Raw genomic sequence first — 20,253 nt, 5'->3', positions numbered from 1 at the left:
GCATGAAAAATTAAAAATGATTATCTAAGTGGTTTTTCTTTGTGTGGTTTTAGATATAAAAATAGATGAGATGTGAGGACGATGTTACGGCTCATAGGGCGGTCAGGTTTACACGCACCGTTGGAGGGTAACACCTGACCGACCACCTCTTGTGCTACTAAATATAAACAACACCAAGTGACGCGTACCCACTGCACGGCCTACATAATGTTTGATTAAATGCTGATGTGCCAATTAGTTTCTTAATTGTTTAAATAGTTTAAGCACATTTATTTAGGTTGACTTTTTCAAATCATTAAATTGTATGTAGAATTGTAGATATTTGTTAGAAAAATAAAAATGTGGGTAGTTTTGAAATTGTACTAGGGTCAACCGGGGCAAATGCAACTATGGGGCTATGGCAACTAGTTATCATAACTAATTTATTAGAGTTGTTGTAATAAATCGCCACCTATGATTCAATAGCTCAACGACTAATAAATCTTACAAGTAATAGATGGTGCCCCTACGATGAAAACTATTTGATTGATAGACCATTGTGTCAAACCGCTATTTTGAAGTTGGTGTGCGTAAAAACAGGTGTCGAGTTTTGCAGACAAAAAAATTGTTTAGGAGTGATTTTTTGCAGGTGTTTTTGATTGGACACGATTATCACAAGCCGTTAAGCATATTTCATTTATATTTTTAGTGCGTTAGTTGACTCTATTTTGTGTTATTGATGCAGTTACAATTGCCTCATGAAAATTTCACTGTGGGGTTATTGCAACTGTGAGGTTAGTTACAATAGCCCCTTATATTTTTGTATGAAACTAAAAACACTAGTGATGTGACAGTGTCGATATTTTTATTATGTATCCTTCTTGGTAGTCAAAATATATTTTCTTTATGATTAATTAAAGAAGAACCATCGATTATTTCTTCGATATTATACCCAGAGACGGGTTCATAAGTAAAATTCAAATTAGATAAAGCGTGGTTAAAGAATATAAGTAACTAAAAACGATAGGTAGGATAGTTCTGTGATTGTTCAAGTAATTTTTAGTAAACGGTTGATTAACTAATAAACGTATTTTGTTTGGTTTACGTTTTTAACAATATTTAACACAAAGAATATTATTTGTTCTGACCAAAAACTAAAATTGACTTAGTAGGTAGTACACTGTTTATTTATTTATTTATTTATTTCTTTGTAATCATACAGCATTACAATAAGTAACAGTTTTTAATATATTAGTACTGAACTAAGAGCCAATTAAGATTACTACTTAGCTAAGTTAATTTTTTAAATGACATATTATCAGAAAGGAGTGTATTACATGTTTTGGTGAATTATATAATATCTTAAGAAAGGTTAATGAATAATTAAACAGTTAAATCTGAAATCTCCCTTTGTGTGCGTGTGTGCCTGTTATTTTTTTTTGTTGCGATTTAAAGTGGTAAATCAAAGTATGTACATGAGTTTTTCCTCTAAATAATGCGGCACCATCTACGATCGCAACGTTATTGTATAGATAACGTTATTGTATATATATATAGAATAATAAAAATATATCGATGAATAAGTTTTTTGCATTCCCCACACTAATTCTCTAACAAATAGTTGCATTTGCCCCACAATCAGAAAAATAAGATTTTTCCTGAAAACTCGTTCTTGCTACACGGTAATCCAGTTCAAAATCCTATGAATAACATGAAATCTCATAAATATATTCTATATTCGTTGTATTATATGAAATAGAAGAAGAGCTATGGCAGTTAGTTGCATTTACCCCCGACTAGGGGTTAATGTAACTTTTTCTACCAATTTTAGGAAATATTCTCACTACCAGTTATTTATAAGACTACTGTATTGCTTGATTGGTTGAAAATAATCTTGAATAAATACAAAAATCACTAAATGGGTCAAATAAATGACCAAATATAAAAGGAGATAACTGCAACCGATCAAACTTGAAACTTGTTATTTTTTAGTTGCATTTGCCCCGGTTGACCCTATAAAAATACCCATTGTTTTTTTAATAATTGCTAAATAATTTTTAGATAATATTTTCAAGATTTGCTTTGTACAAATTTTTTTTTTTTACATTTGACCAATATCTTCTACATTCACAGAATTTTCGTGCAGGTAAATAAAGATGGGAGTAATTATTTTATTTTAATAAATTGACAAAGAAATATCATAAATCTGTTATACATACTTTCGAGTAAAACAGACTGTTAGCTATGTTTATGAATCACATACCTTATACACATTAAAATATTTATTATTAGATTAGATAAGATAGTAAAGAGAGATTTATATTATCTGTTATATTTGTTGTTTTTAATCCGCGTAAAATAAAGAAAGGTCATCAACACTTAAGCAATTGAAACATGTAAACAAATCAAGAATATATTAAATTATTTAATTTTAACAAAAAAAAAAATGTTTAGTTACTAATAATGAATGAATTGAATTGAAATTGATTAACTGCAATATTGAAGTTAATTTTTAATTATTTATTTAAATGAAAATTTAGTTCTCCTTCAACTAGATAACAATCTATTTCATTACTTTACAATGTGCTATTTTCATTACTTTTCAATTTGTTTATCTGGGTTATATCTATGACCTAGAATGTACAGACAACATTGTTCTTAAGAGTTTTGGAAGTGTGCGCTATTTGAAAGCTAGATGATTTAAAAAAAATCTATACTAATACATATTATAAAGCTGAAGAGTTTGTTTGATTTGTTGGTTTGCGCTAATCTTGGGAACAACTGATCCGATTTGAAAATTTCTTTCGGTGTTAGATAGCCCATTCATCAAGGAAGGATAGGCTATAAATCATCTTGTTAAGAACAACAGGAGCGGAGCACAGCTAGTATGTTATAAGGTTTTCTTAATAATTTTTATAAACAATTCACTTAGCTCACATTGTTTATAAATAAAGCTTATTGATTGCAATAATTACTACATATTATTATTGTTATTGGTTAATAAGTATTTACAAACACACAGATAGTTGAGACTTGTGTGATTGAAGTGTAGATGGAAGTGGAGTCTCAATAAATGAAAACTTCCTGCACTATGGAAGTTGTAAAAGGGCAGCTTGTTAAGTCCATTTGGTTCTATTGTGTTTTGAGACTAGATCAAATAATTTGCTCACTCATACTACCTTTCAGCATTTGAGTATAATTAACACTAGTTATCTGTCTTTAATATATTCTAAGTGTGTACTATAAAAGCGATATGAGACTAGCAATTTTGTGAAAAACCTTTTAACTTGCGGTGAAAGGTAACAAATTCTTATTATCACATTATTGTTGTTTTTTACAAAAAGTACTCTTTATAAAAACTAACAAATTGGTAACTTTCACTAAAGAGAAATTTGTCTTTATTGTTATTTATTTATTATGTTTGCAATTGTGAATTCTTGGTGACATATCTAGCATACTTTGGTTATCAAATGCATTTTTTGTTTTTGTAGAGGACCTTATTCTAGTTGTTTTGAGATGAATACAGATCATAGAAACATTAAACATTATGTATTAATGTGACAAACAAACACCCACACCCAGCATACAATATAAATTAATGTTGCCAAACACAATTTATACTTAGAAAAAGAAACAATTAAGATTGTCTTTTGTTATTACAATTTTCAATTTCAAATTAGTGTTTTCTAACTCCAATTGTGTTATAAATTAATTTTAATTGTATAAAGATATATTTTGTACTGTTCCAAGAAATACATTATACAAAGTGTGATTGTTTATGATCAAAATTAAATTTGCATACCTACTTACTAGAACTTGAGACAAGAATAAATAATTTGAATCACTGTTATCTCTATGAACAAAGGGAACTTATAGACAAAGGTTTAATTTTAAGCAAAACAATTATGAATAAACGGAACATAACATCAAGTTAATAGTTGCGTGTACAAATTTAGTAATGAAAGTGGATCATTGTCTTTCTATACTGAGAACCATAATGTATTTATTTTGCAACCTTGAGTCAGTTCTTTCTCTAAGCTTCATAATATTGACCATGGTCTTAACAAGGATAAATAACTGACTAACAATTTGCATTACATTATACACAATATAGGTAATTACACCTGCTGACATTTCTCTCATATTTTTATGACTGACACCACAATCAAATTTAATAAAAACAAATTCTCAATACTCAATTGAAAAAATTTGAATATTTTCACGTTGTTCTAGAACAACAAATATTTTTTATGTAATTTCGATCTGCTCTGACTGGTATATGTTCAATTGTTGTTGTATAAAGTGTAAAAAACTTACCATTTGGACCATATTTTTCCTGGTTCCTTTTGATCTGATCAGGGGTAAGGCCTTTGTCTGGGTCTGTGCCGAAAAATCCTAAGACTTCGTCCACGGATTTCGAGTGAGCGTCCTCCATGGTGGAATTTCTACTTTGCCGTCAGTTCTAAAAGGCAAGAAAAGAATAGGTTAGAAAATGACAAGTCATCATTACCAATAGTCAATATTAAACTTATAGGTTATACTAATTTTTGGCGAAAATAAATAAAAGAAATATAACAAAATGTTACTCGTTTCCAAATGATTTATAAATACAATCCCTACATTAAAATTTTCTTGATCGTACACTAAAAAGTACAATGGAATGAAAACATTATCAATCATGATGATTGTGTCAAGTTGGAAATTTAAATAAAAAGATGCATAAAAGTGGATACCGTCGGCAGAAACGTTAACTGTAATCAATTATAAGTGATTCCAAAATTATTAATTTATTTTAACAAGCAATATCCTTTACAGAAAGGACCGTCTTTAGAACACTTCACTTACCGCAAACTTTTTTATTACATGAGCAAGGAAAGTTGTTATGAATAAATCAATGAATATAAATTGTCTTTATTTTAATTAAACAAGTAATATCTAAACTTTGTACTAATTTTAATACTTTTTCTCATAAATATCATAAGCTACTTCCATACGTATCCAACTGATCCGTCATTTTTTCATAGACTGACGTAGAAAAAGTCATTGATCTCAACGCCACCTGTTATGCAGGTCAAGAAATAATTGTATCAAATCAGAGACTTTTAATGAAAAATTATATTTAAAGCCTTTAAAATAATCCGGTTTATTTCAAAATTAATAAAATTATTGCAAATTAGTTTAAGTTTATGAATTTAATACTTATATTTATCTCTAATAATTTTACAGCATTAAGAAATGTGGAGCTTTACTATAGGTCGAAAAGAACCACGTGATACAATCCTATTTTTGTGCTTTGGGCGCCTAGAAAGTGCGGTATTTTTAAAATTAAGAAACGGCTTCATAATTTTCTTCGCGTTATGTAACACTATCACTGTAATACATATTTTCCACAAATTTCTTTCCGATTACTTATGTTAAAGCACTTATTTTCACACACGATGTTAGTACACTCACGGTTCAATTTTGATTTAGTTAGAACTTACTAAAATATTTTTTTTCGACAGCTTCGGGAAGGAAAGAAGAAATAAGAGTGACGCGGGAGATGTTTTCCCGCCGCGCCCCGAGATGCGACTCCCGGGCAAAGAGCGACGATTTTAGAGCGGCGCGGGCGCGGCGGAGGGACATCGACGGAGATTTCTTTAATTATTTTGGCAACAGCACTCGATGGCACAGTCGACTCGCTTTCCAGGGTTGCATGTCGCACAGCCATCGCTGTCAGCCATCCTATGATAATCTTTTTATAGCAGTCGCAGCCCGGGACGAGCTCGCGGTTTTCTACGGACTTATGGTTTTTGTTCGTTTTTTTTAAGGGAATATACCTACTTCAAACATTTCAATATGATTTTTTACCAAAACAAGTTATACTCTTTCAACTACAATGAAGTTATTTTTGTATTGGAATTTCCTTTTTGATGTCTTCGTAACCTACCTACAGTTTCTCGACCCATCGTATCGCCGGCTCAGGGCCAGGGTCTTCGCTGACCCTCACCTTGTTTTAAGGTTATAGTTTTAGTAAGATTAATGAATATTATTTTTATTTATAACAGTGAATTTATTATGAGGAATAAATAGTTTACAATGATTTTGGTGGGATTACGGAACTCAAGGTGGGTCAGATTTTAAGGTATAGTTTGTATTTTATTCTTAACTGTGTAGTCTATGGAGGATTTAGTCATTGAGCTATCAACTAACGCCTTTTCTTCAAGGAGTCTTAGGAATAATATTTAAAAAAATAATTTGGCTTGTAGAAGCACCGTCGTCATACAATTGGAGCGCGTCCGACAGTTCGACATTGGTATACTGTGCTGGCAAAGATGGACGTCTTGTGACAATGATCTATGCGAATGAATAATTTACGTCATGACAACCGTAACGAAAACATGTAATATTTATGTGATTTAATACAATTAAAATAGATAGATAGATTAAAGCTATAGGTATTTATATTATACAGAATGAAAGTTTGTTATGTTTTCAGAGGGTAGTCTCTGATTTACAAAATTGTTTTACTAATTTATAGCCATATTGTAGGTATATGTATGCGAGTGTCATGGTCTTTCTTTGAGTGGGGTAAACCCCGGAAGCCGGACTATTATATAATTGAATAGTTAGAACTTGTAGAGTTGGTTTTATCACTATTTTTTTATTATATACATCACGAATATATTTATTGATATAAGTTTTAGGCCGCATTGCCTGACTCCTCACGGTAAGAACAATGTCTTACCATGATGATAATAGGTATGCCTTTAGCTTTCTTCTATAAATCGGCTATCACACTGAAATAATTTTGTAAAACGGCCCAGTAGTTACTGAGATTAGCGCGTTCAAGCAAGCAAACAAACAAATAAACTCTTCAGATTGATATATGTTTCTTATTTAGTACCTAGTTATGTAAACTATAGAATAAAAAACATTATTCTTCTAACAACATTAAATCATTTAAAACAAATACTAATCTTAGTATTTGTTAAAAATAAAGCCAATGAGGTAGATTAACTCAATTCTTTTGCACTTAATATACCTAGGCATGTAAAGTAAATTAAAATTTTCATCAATGACCCTATAACAAAATTGAATCCAAGGCCAGCAGTGGACAAGTGTAGGCTGACAATGAAGATGAAGATGATGATAGTGAATCATCTATGATCCGACTTTCCATATACCTACATAGACATAGACATAGATTTAAGTCATACATATTATAGATAAATAAACAACGCCATTTTATTGATTTCTCATTACCCTAAGTAGGTGAAGCCATTTTGATTCCTATCACTGTAGGTCATTCACTTCTCAGGGATTATGAATGTACTCTTGACCTTATTTTAGATTAAAACCCGGATTTTCATTCTATTAATATAGACGAACAGTCCTTATCTGTTTCATTATTAATTTTATCCATTAATCAAGTAACAATGCTGAGATTTTTTTAAGAAACACTTCACTTGTTCCACTTTTATTTTCTTATATTTAGATTTTTATTATAAGAACTTCGACCGGTTTCCTTACACCAACCTCAGGTAACCTGGCTTGAATATAAAGTCAATAAAAACGGGACAAGTGAATTATTGTTTGTTTAAAAAAACTAAACAATAATATTATGCAGTTCACGACACGTTTCAGTTATTAGAGGTAACAAACCAAAGTATAAATTAATATAAGTTTATCGTTTATCCAAGACATACGTTCCCTTAGGCCGCAAAATAAAAAGACAAACGATGCAACTAAAACGTTACTTGATGTAATCGTAAGAAGAAGGTTTTAAAATGATGAATGGTTGAAATAGATTGATGAGAACGGTCAGGGGAAAAATACACACTTTTTGTTTAATTAGCAATGGACCTATAACAAAAAATATGCTCCCTCTATAAACATTGTAACTAACATAAAAATATGCTCTATCCACAAATATTATAACTAACAAAAATATGCTCTATCTGCAAATATTGTAACTAACAAAAATATGAACTATCTGCACATATTGTAACTAACAAAAATATGCTCAATCTACAAATATTGTAAGTACCTAAAATATACTCTATCTACAAATATTGTAACTAACAAAAATATGCTCTATCTACAAATATTGTAACTAACAAAAATATGCTCTATCTACAAATATTGTAACTAACAAAAATATGCTTTATCTACAAATATTGTAACTAACAAAAATATGCTCTATCTACAAATATTGTAAGTTCTAACAAAAATATGCTCTATCTACAAATATTGTAACGTTCTAACAAAAATATGCTCTGTCTGCAAAATGCAAATATTGGAAATAACAAAAAACTTGCTTTTTCTACAATTATTGAAACTAATTAAAATGCTCTCTCTTTATTTTAATGTAACTAACAAACAGAACAGAACAATAGAGTTGTTCATTACAAATATTTTTCGTGTAAATTTTTTTAATAGGGTAATCAGGGTCGTACGGCAAACAACAAATGTTTTGAATTTCGCGTAAAAATACCTTAAATCCAATGACAGAAGAAACTATTGGTTGATGACCTGAAAATTTGTCTCTTATTCCATTGAAATGTTACATTTTTTAGGCCTAACCTTGCGTTTTTTAGAGGACGCAATTTTATTTATCTGATATGTAGGGGGGGTCAGTGTGAAGCTAAAACCAAGTTTGTGGGGTCGCCACCCTTGTCCCACGGCCGCCATCTTGAAAATAGCGGTTGATATGGTTTTTACGATATATCTCTACTATTATGGAGCGCTGTAAAATCTTAGCTATTGACTTAATGAAAAAATGTTGTATGTAAAAGTTGTTCCACGAAAAACAATCTACAAAAATGGTCTGATATTATTTTTTCGTTAAATGATAAAAAACAAGTTATATTGAACAATATAAATATCTCTAATTTCTGAACATTTTCGCTTATAACTTTTTTATTTATAGTTCTACAACAAGAAGTTACTGAACAAAAGTTGTAGAGAATTTAATTTGCAACAAATAATGTTTTTAAATTTTTTTTATCAGAAAAATAGTTTAAGAGATATATCGTAAAAACCATATCAACCGCTATTTTCAAGATGGCGGCCGTGGGACAAGGGTGGCGACCCCACAAACTTGGTCATAGCTTCACACTGCTTCACACATCAAAAAAATAAAATTGCGTCCTCTAAAAAATGCAACCCCAAATGTAACTTTTCAATGAACTATCTTACCGTTTTAAATTTCGTCCACAATGGTACCGACGCGAGGTTGATATCAATAATTTATGAACGACGTGTATTGCTCAATATATGTATAATTTTCTGTGATAATTTTTGACATGTTTTTGTGCTTTATTCAATAAAACGACATTAACAAATGAAATAATGTATTGTTAAGGAATTCCTTTCTACGGTAGGAAATGTTGTAGATTTTATAAGTACATTAACGTTTTATCGGCGACGAAGAAAAAATGTCAGCCTTGTGTTTAAAGCCGCGAATATATATAGTGAGTGAAAATAGAAAATCAGACAGAAGCAGTTGAATGCCAATGTTAACATCTATTTCGGTGGCTGGAATAAAAACGTATAAAATAAAATACTAAGGCGAAGCTCAACTACATATATAACACATATATTTTCTTTGTAATTATCATTTCTTATAATTCCAAATAGCAACTAAATCGAAACAACTGTATACTACATAAATTTTGTCTTTTAGTGAATATTTTTACGATTCATCTCTAGCTGTTTGCTTTTTATTGCTATATAATCTATACTAATATTATAAAGCTGAAGAGTGTGTTTGTTTGTTTGTTTGAACGCGCTAATCTCGGGAACTACTGGTCCGATTTAAAAAATTGTTTCGGTGTTAGATAGCCCATTTATCGAGGAAGGTTATAGGCTATAACCTTCCGCGCTACGACCAAGGGTGGAGCCACGGGGGTGAAACCGTGCGGAGCAGCTATAGTTAATGCATATAAGCACAGATATAAGTAATGTAAAATGTTAGAGAATATACATATAATTAAAAAGTAATACTTAATGCTTTTTATATCAAAATATATACTTCTTAACTGGACTTCATTAAATTGTTGTGTTCAATTTCTACAAAAATATTTTGTAAAAAAATATCTATTGTGTAATTTGTCGAAATGTTTGGTAGTCAATTAATAAAAGCTTCATCATAATTTGAACAATAATATTGGAATGTTTTGGTTCTGATACATTATGTATCAGATCACCTTTATTATAATTAGTACATAATGTTGTATTTAGAATTAATAAGGATGTAAACTTTCGCCATTGCTGAAAAATAATGAAACAAAGCCGTAATAGCCCCTTCCCAGGAATGAAGATTTCTGCTGGTAATAGGATACATTCTATATAAGTACCTACCTAACTAATTTTACAAACTAACAATCAAATCTTTCATCTTATTATATTAGTGTAAGTGTAGTACAGTTATGATTGACTGATCTAGTACAACGAGCAGCACAAAATAACCCGACCTGAGACCATTTATCTTAACTTCTCTCGAACAAGACAGTGCATTGAAAGCAGTGTATCATGAATAGAGTCTGTGAATAGATGTAGGAAATCTACACTTATAAAACAAGCTTTTAAAATTCCTAGATAATGTAACGAGCCAATATACGCGATTGCGTACGCACGATGTAACCACTATCAAAGAGCGCAAACGTAAGACTATTCGTCATCTTGAAATAAACAGGCGAAGGTAATAATCGAAATAGAATTATAGTACTTGAGTGTGTCGTAACCATTTGCCTTGCCAACCCCAACTTGTCAGTTGCCGATATAAAGTACAGGAGCTTTGCATGCATATTTGATATGACGTGGCCCGTTACGTGTCATTATTATAATTTTATATAATTTAGTTCTACCAAAGAAATCAGTAAGTTGTAGAGTAGCTGTTTTTATTATAACATGTTCAGTAATTCATTTTCATAGAGGTTAGTACAAAATTGACAGAACATATCGTATCTTTACAATTTTTGCCAAACGTAGATACTCAAAATAAATGGGCTTTATCAATAAAATAAATTTTAAATTTGAGGATACGGACGTTGGACAGCCAAACCTCATAATAATTGTCACAGTTTAAAAATTCACAGAATAAATCTTCATAATCCCTGGTATTTTATAGCGCGGTGGTTAAGTAAATAGTGTGTTATTTATTTAAATTTCGATTGCTTTGAGAGTATATTTATTTTGTTTATTGACGTCTGTCATAAACGCCACCGCTTTAGATTACGTTAAATAAAAAAAAAGAACCATGAAAACGTCGGCCCTGTTGAGTGACGCAAATATCATTTGACAAGGTTTTCCGTTTATTTTCAGTTTATTGAATGCCCTGGCTATTAATTTTAAATTATCAAACTTTAATCATAACATTTGAAGAATTAAAAACCTTCAGACAATGTCGTGTAGATTTATAGCATTTGCTCATCGGAGCCTTAACAAAGAAACGGTATGATAATGTTGGCTATTTCCTACCTAATAAGCTATGTACAGAATGTGTACAGATTAAATAAAATCGAAAATATTTTGAAGACTAATTAAAAAAAGTACAACTTACTTCTCAATATGTAAGAATTATTAGCTGTAGCCACCTTAATTGTTTGAAAGTTAAAATTAATTTAATTAAAATAGGCTGCTTGCATACATTCGTTAAAACATAGGCATTTTCAACTTATGTTTGTGAAAGATTATATTATATTTTTAAGACAATTGGAACTTGAAAGATAGCTGTTGATGAAAGGCGGTACTGACTACTACTATCTATTGTGTTAAGAGGCGTGGGTTCGATCACTTTAGAGAAACATTTTATTTATTGCTATTTTATATTTTCTGGAATCTTGCCTGTTTCAAACTGCTTGTATTTTACGATACTAAAGTATAAATTGTTTTTTTGGAAAATATTCACATGAGTATCCAAGTTTTTTGTAATTAAAGAACATACTACACAAGATTGAACACTCCATAGTCCATAATAAAAATAAATAAATCAATCATCATAATATTTACATGTTATTATTTCAATGAAATATATGATAAACTTTCTGTGTATCTCTTCTTTTGATTTCCAATATGATTCCATGTATCATAAATTTTATCCCGGTAGGTACGATACGTTTGGCTTTTATTTCAATCATTCCTGCTTTAAAGCAGTGTAAAAAGTAATAAGTACCTGAACAGCTTGCAAACAAATCTCTGACTAATATCAAATATACTGGACCGCGGTTTCAATCGCAGATTAAACCATGAGCCGAGTGTTTTATCCTTTATTTCAACATATTATGGGTTGTTTAAAAAGAAAACCCAGGGTCTTTATGGATTTTTATTACAAAATCCGTGGCGTAGCGTTAAAATAGCAATAGTATCGATATTATAAGTTACCGTTTTTGAATATTTTCAAGATCATTCCTTCTATTTACATAGATATATAATTTTTTGATTAGTTTATTGATTTCTAGAGTACTCATAGAAGACCACCTTAACACGAATAGGTGATTAATAACCGTCTTAACTAATAGGTTGTAAACCTTATTAAAATTAAAATCATTATTGATATTGAAATTGGATTGTCATTAAAAATGACATGGGAAAATAGGTATTTACTTTTACTTTGTTTAAATATCAATTTGTATCCCCATAATACCTATTCAAATCTTCCACTGGTATATTATCTATGTAAAAATTTCTATTTCTATTCGTGACATTGAGTGAGAGAAGGACAATCGGACTGAGAAATAATTCTTTTTTAATTATAAAATATTAAAGGATTGCTTGTTAAAATTATTATAGATTAAGATATATATCGTTGATCTCTTATTAAAGAAAACTTAGCATCAGTTAAATAAATATGTACATGTATGTGAGTACTTTGACTGAAATTTATGTGCGTAAGTTATTACCTATTTGACGTATAATTGTGGTATAACGTATAGGAGTTAGGGGATACTGCTACAAAAGGGTACTACTTAAAGTTATAATGGTATCTTTAAAAACTAATAATTATTAACTACAGTGTCGAAAATGGGTTTGAGAAGCTTATTATCTTGGCCAATCGAAATAAGTTCACAAGCTCAAATCCAGTGTCACTTCTTAAAACCAAAATCTACACAACACTTGAAGGAAAGCGAATCCGTTGATAATATCCATGTCCATGTATAGGGGGCAGCACTGAACAGTCACAATATGCACAATTCACAGTCCGCGGCTGGAAACACGTTCACTTATTCAAACAAACTTACCGTATCACTTATCACTTGGTCCCAATCACTGGTTTAACGAACTAATATACATTAATTTATTAGTAATTTTGGTCGAACTATCGGGTGAGGTTAGCGCGCCCCATGAGGAGAGCGTCTGGACAGCGGCGTGCCGGGCGTGGGAGCAAAAGTACGCTCTCTTTTATAATCTTCGTTCGGGGTTACGGGCTGCTTGCCAGCGGCGACATCACAACCATCTAGCCAAATTATCGCAAGCACACCACACGCAGCGCGCCTCCTCTAAACCACAGTGTTATGACACAAAACACTACGAAAACCACTTTCCGAAGCGTACTTAACTTTGTCGACGATCGTTCCTGACTTCTTTTGACGTTAGTTTTAATTTCTAATTATTTAGACAAAACGACTATTATATTACTATAATTAAAGTTTCTGTGTTAATAAATGAGGAATGAAAAAATATAAAAATTCTTCGTTCCAATTGATATTTTCTGGATGTTTGTTGGTGACTTACACATCCAACATCCAAACAATCATCAACAATCTAACGTTTTGCAGCTGGAACTGATGATAACACTTATTTATTAATATTTTTAACGGATGGAAGGATGGTAGAGGGATGTTTGTTACTATACTGGATGAAGTTCGTTTAAGAGATGGTTTATATACAGGAATCTAATTTGTTGTTTGTGTTTGAGTTAGCGCAGTACAGCTTGGCGATGGATATTGTACAATATCTTAATAATGTACTAGCTTTGAATTTTTGCATTGAATTTCATTTGACTACGTAGTCAAATGAAATTAAATGTCTCTCTACCTCTATCCTGCTAACGATCCAGACACAAAAATCACTTCATAAAATCGCTCTATTGATCAAATCAAAGCACCAAAATAATTTAATTCGTCTTGTTTAAGAGACGCAGCATAGTTGATATTTACAATTTTATTCGTAGCCAGCTGCTACGCCTATAACACACTACAAACAAGGTATTTTTATTAAAAAAAGTTAGATGGGCAAATATAGATTAGCTTGACTATGATTCAAACAATCGAGACCTTTTACACAGTATCGAGACATATCGATATTACGTGATTCGTCAATTGTGATATCATCAATTTCATATTTACACAAAACATGAAATTGAAGACCTTTTGATGATAAGTAAAATTTTATGTTGGAGTGATAAGGTTTAAATTAATTCGAAGTAGGGTGTCTGAATGAAATAAATTACGTTTACTAAGGTACGGTTTTTGGATAGCTATAGTTTATTGTCTTTTTGATATAAAAGACTTTTATTATTTGTTTATATACAATGTTTTATTTTATAAACCACAACGATTGTGATAGAAGAAATGTTGAAATATGTAAACTTAGTAAATAAAAACACTAATACAAGAAGCGTGCTACGAAGTGCTACGAATCGTAGCAGGTATTACTTAATTGCAGACCCTTGAATTAAATGTAATGGAAACTCTCAGCGTCACATTATAATATTATTTACCACGAATAATAAGAATAAAGAAATAAGAAAATTAATTCGATTTCCTGTTTGGTTTAGAAAAATTACAAAAAAAATGTAGAGGTAATTTTAATGAAACGAATATCGTTCGTTTTCTTGAATTTCAGTAATCAAATAAAACGATAAATAATACGAAAATGTTGGCCAATTCTCAGACTTACCCGAAATTGACAAAAACTTTATGAAAATCGGTCTCGCCGTTTCGGAGGTGATTGGCAACAAACACCGCGACAAGACCATTTTATATATTAGATTATGTCTAACCGTAGCACGCAAAAGCGCAAAGTGAGAAGGTAATAGTTTATATAAATTGGATTAACACGTGTAAGCTTTTTATGTGTGTTGAACAGGCGTTGATCCAGCCCTTAGAAATGTTGTGGACAGCTACAGCCAGACAATCGGATTATGATTTTATTTAAACTAAATGTAGAGCATGTCAATAAATATAATATATTTACATAAAATAAATATATTTACAAAGCGCTATTAATCATATAATATAATTTTATAGATATTTGCTTGCATATGCAGTCATTCACAGATTTTCTGTGTGTATGGACGAATATTTTTACATTTTGTTTAGCGTATTTAAAATCACTTCTTTCTGTCCAATGTTAGAAAACACAATAAAGATTATTTGTACATATAATCGTAGTTCAATGTTTTTTTGTATCATTGCAAATTTTACTAAAATTAAGAAAACAAATATTCAGGAGATTCTAACGAATAATTCGTACTTTGCTGTCAAAATATTTTCGCTTTTCTCATAAAAGTTGTTTTTTCAAAAAGCCAGCTTGAATCTTTTGAAGAATATTTGATGAAATTATACATGTTAACCTCATATTGAAACTACTAAAGTCTTTTCTAGTCAAAGATAAAAGGGCGTCGTAAAATTCCAATACGATTTATGTAGGTTCTGCTATTCATACCTATTATTAGATCTGGACTTAATAGTTTCTATTTTCATATATTTTACCGCCAACCTACCGAAGCGGATGAAATTAAATCGTTAGTGTTTTCTGCCTAGGGTAACACAATTTTATGTTCAATAGTTTCTGATAAAAATATACTTAAAATAAAATTATCGAATTTAGAGTGTATAACAAGTGTCGTAAGCATTCTCAGCTGAAGTCATAAAAATATTCAACGTAATTTGGCAACACTTTTTTACGTATTACGTAGCTTTAGTGCATTGACACCTATGACCTTGATTTTATTAGAATTTAAAAAGCTTCATAGGTTTCAGCGTGACTGGATTTGTGTTTATAATTGCTATATGTAAAGGTTTAAAATCACTTCAATGTTGTAGTTATAATTATAAATATATCTGTATCTTTTAAATTATATATTACAAAAGCATCCCTATATACATAATATACGTACTTATAAGGTGTAATTTTCTAATGCTACTTGGAATCTGTTAAAATAACACCCCGTATTTATTGCATGGATCGTTAGGGTTAATAATAATGATGAAATCTCTCTTACAATATTTCTGTATTCAATGTTTAAACAAGCGAAATAATTCAAATATCATCCGCCACCAAATACTGAATTCTAGCAGTCGCCATAGTTTTCCAGTAGGTCTGGAGCGTTTGGAGATTATACACGTAAAATTGATAACAACATCCTTTAAGGATAGCTACAAATAGCTGCGTAAGACAAAATGGGTTGGGTTTTTGAGATAATCGATATCATGTAGCTATATAAAGAAGGGCATGCACAGTTACATGCCAGCTTCAGAATGTATTTGAAGTCATTACCACGACAAGAGCGTAGGTTAGCTGGCAAGGCCCGATCAAGTCTCTTGTTGGCATCGTTTTGGGCGTTCTGTCTGAAAATTGCGTTCCTGAATTGCACACGACATGTCTGTCATGAATCTATTAATCTTACCGGCAACAAGGGAAAAGTATCGAAAATCATATTTCTAATGAAGTATTTCAAACGTCATGTTCTTGTAATTTACAGATAAATTTTTTATTGGTATGGGCTTAAAAGATTTAGTCTTATTTTATACCCACATTATTACTGTAGATCAAATGAGGAGTGGAACTCTGTAAAAGAATTATTAGTTTTATAGCATCACATTGCTTATAAACAAAATGTAAGGATAATAAAACTTTCGATTTGAACCCGTGTTACATCGTATTTCTTCTTCTTGCTGATGCTAAAAACCTGAATAATTTAACATTTCACATATTATTATTTATTGCTGCGTCAATTCGTGTTTCATTTCATTATCTTAAATCATGAAAATGCCAATGAAATTTTAAGGAAAGTAAAAATTACTTTGCAACTAATTTTTCAAAGTTGCAAAAAAGTCTAGAAATATTTCCTACTGTGTTAGTCCACCGGATATTTATTTATTTTTTTTATTTTTTTATTGAGTGATAGGGAAGCGCTTGACCACGATCTCGCCTGATGGTAAGCTGAGATGTGGCCTATGATGGAGCGCGCTTCCCTAGAAGGTACCCGTTCACTCTTCGCTTGAAGACCCCCATATTGTACTCGTCGGGGAACACAAACTCAGGAAGCATGTTCCAGTCCCTCGCGGTTCGGATGAAGAATGTCGATCCGAACCGCTTTGTCCGGGTACATGGAACATCCACCATATGGCGATGCCTAGAGTCTGTGCGCCTCGACGATCGAAGGAAAAACGGGGATGGCGGAATTAAATCGTGCAATTCCGCAGCGCACTCACCAAAGTGTATCCGATAAAATACCGATAAACTTGCCACTCTGCGACGGTGGGCGAGGCTCTGGAGTTTTTTGCCTACTAGCTCATCGTCGTTTATTAGCCTCTTTATATAATAATTACTTACGGGAAAACAGTGCTTATTTTTATAGATCATAAACACGTTATAATCGATATCCGTTTGACGAGGGTTTGAAGGTCGTTTTAATTATTCGGCCATTTTATGTCGGTTAATTATTATCATATATTTTCAATTCTGCTCAGTTTTGTAAAAACAAACCTTTGTTTCAGTTATGTTGGTTATAATGGCTTTTAGAGTATTGTCATTAAACACGATACACATAACGTACAAGAAAAACATGGATTCGTTTAACGTAATTGCGGCAGCAAGTGAAATGATAAAAATAAAAGCTTTTTCCACATATTTTTCGTTTTAGGATTATGGCATATTATTTTGTTGTTGTAAATTTTCAGTTAAAGCAGTAACTATAGAATTGGATCCAGATGAATAGTTAAGTGCTCAGCAGTTACGGTCAACAACTTCGATGATGCCACAATTTTAACAATAAACAATATTTTAAAGAAATGCATGAATTACAATTTATGGATCAATGTCAACTAATCCTCACTAGGTATTTCAGTTATAACCGGAGAAAGAGTTGCCTAGGATCCTTGTCTTTGTTTCCTGTGATCCTTGGCTTTTTTGCTTGTATAGAATTAAGTGTATATCTTTTGACTGTCCGTTACTAAGTGTGTCCATTGCTTATGTGTTTAACACATGGCCTTATTGTCCACAAAGTATTAATCGTGCGGAAAGTCTAATGAAGTAAGTAGCGTGCTCTATCGTGGTGTTAAATTTATTGATGCTTGGCGGCAACTTCAATTTTTAAAAGGTATGCTGAAATCAGTTGTAAATAATATTCTGCTTTTATCGTTACTTGTACTACGGTCGGCAGGTGAATCCTGGAAGCGTGCCAAGTAGTCCGACCCACGCATTTCGTCCGCCTACAATCTATATTTCGCTTCTGTAATCTACGACTTATTACAATAGACACTAAGTTCACATTTAATTTTTATTAGCTAAAAGATAGAAATTGATGTCCATATCTTTGGGCCCATCTGCCTTGAGCTGTGTATTTTTACATTTACGCTTTACTATGTCGCAATCTTGTTTCGTCAGGTATCTAGGTTTTAAATTATAAGATTGTATGTAATATTATATGTGGAGTCGTTACATAAGGGTGTAAAAAAATTGATGCTGATTTTGATTTATACTTTGTTGGTATAGTGTCGTGTTGTCTAGAGCCGGCGGGTGACGGAGCGTGCGACATGAGTTTCAATTTGAAACTTTTATTTGTGGTATCTGTTTGATGTGCCAAGTCTAACTATTTATTATGTCGGAATTTTCTTTTAATTTGTGGTACTAAAAAGAAAGCACGGTAATATAAAACGAAGCTTTATGAATATAACTGATATGAGTAATAAATTTTATAATCCCTATTTATATTAGCACCAGTCGTCGTATTTGGTAAATAATCTCGTTTGAGTCTCTATAAATATCTATAACATAATATTCATGACAAACAATCATTAATCAAGAATCTCTTTAATCAACAATCAATTCTATTTATGAGTTTTTTCCTGTTACCCACGTGTTTCCTTTAGAAACAACGAAAATTCCAATTTAATGCGTTGGGCCTTTGATGTTGCAACAAGACTTGATTGATACTAATATTTGAACGATTCTAGTCGATAAACCGGAAATATTTATACTTCTGTTTTTCGGAACCATTTTAAAAATGTAAGCAAAGCAGAGATTTACAGCTGAGCGCGAAATTAATATTTCCCCCGTGAAAAATAAATCATTTTTTGAATCATAAACAGACGGTTAATAATAACCGTTGTTCAACTCAATAGTTGTAGAGCAATAGGTACTTGTAGGTATATAATTTTGTGTTCGTGAATATTGCTTTTGAAAGATACATGTTTTGAAATGAGATGTGATCTACGGCTGGTATTTCCACTATTGTTTCGCCGTGTATTTCAGTCGGCCTTCGCTTTGGCCTGATTATACATTCCGGTTTCAGTGTAGTTAATAAAACATAGTGCTTGTCGACATATAAACTTGCGTCAAACCGAAATAAAATGATAGTAATACTTTTATTTATAAATCATGCGTTTGTTATTTGTATAAAGCTTCCGTGTACAAGCGGTCTTGAGACTTATGACGCGGAAACGTTGAACTATTAATATAGATCACCATTATTTGAATAATATGGATTAAGGGCTAAATAATTGAAATAATAAAGATTACCACAGTTTTGTAATTAATATTCCTCTTTGAGTAAATAGAAGAGAATGAGGAAAGGTTAAATCCCCATAAATTTTGTTTCGCCTTGTCTAAGATTAAGAGGGCAAATCAAACGGTCGTAAATTTTAGCTGGACCAAGAATAGATTCACGGCAGCGTATGAGTGTTGTTATAATAGAATACTTTACAGCGGCGTAAAACAATAATTAATTTGAAAAGAAGTGTGTTGGCAATATTCCATACAAAAGTGCCGCGTATGTCAGAGTGCGGAATGCATTTTTTAAAGTAACGCACCGTCAGGGTTGTAAGAAAGTGAGTGATGAAATGAAGCACTCCTACGCGACATACGAAATGCAGTAGTCATAGCACTGCAATGTTATAGGTAAGTGTGGTAAAAAGAACCAGGAGTAAATGTACACATAATTTGTAATATCTAATGCGCTTACTTCATGTTAGTTTATTTGCATCAGGTTCATTTTTAAATTAGGCTAATTGATTTAAATTCACGAGGTAAGTTTGTGCCTATCCGTTTTTTAGAATGCCATTA

At 31.5% G+C, this 20,253-nt stretch overlaps 1 protein-coding gene across 5 annotated transcripts in view; it reads right to left on the bottom strand.

Annotated features, from left to right (window-relative positions):
* SERCA (ATPase sarcoplasmic/endoplasmic reticulum Ca2+ transporting SERCA) overlaps positions 1-13,315 on the bottom strand; it is a 29,318-nt gene extending 16,003 nt beyond the window's left edge. For 3 of the 5 annotated variants that reach the window (XM_089699372.1, XM_089699376.1, XM_089699375.1), the window contains exons 1-2: positions 4,825-5,014; positions 4,297-4,441 (exon numbers count right to left, since the gene is read on the bottom strand). In XM_089699372.1, coding sequence (XP_089555498.1) covers positions 4,297-4,414 — 118 coding nt within the window. In that variant the 5' untranslated portion in view covers positions 4,415-4,441; positions 4,825-5,014. Of the gene's footprint in view, positions 1-4,296; positions 4,442-4,824; positions 5,015-5,462; positions 5,553-13,202 lie in introns of those variants that run through there. The other 2 variants (XM_089699374.1, XM_089699373.1) reach the window with 2 other exon arrangements.
* Positions 13,316-20,253: the final 6,938 nt, after the last annotated feature.

This window comes from Colias philodice, chromosome 9 (genome assembly GCF_061535455.1).
Source record: "Colias philodice isolate Cphi_HAF_F1 chromosome 9, ilColPhil1 Martin Lab GWU primary, whole genome shotgun sequence".
Classification (NCBI taxonomy): Eukaryota; Metazoa; Arthropoda; class Insecta; order Lepidoptera; family Pieridae; genus Colias; species Colias philodice.
Note: the sequence above shows the minus strand (reverse complement) of the source record. Positions and strands in the feature narration are given on the sequence as shown.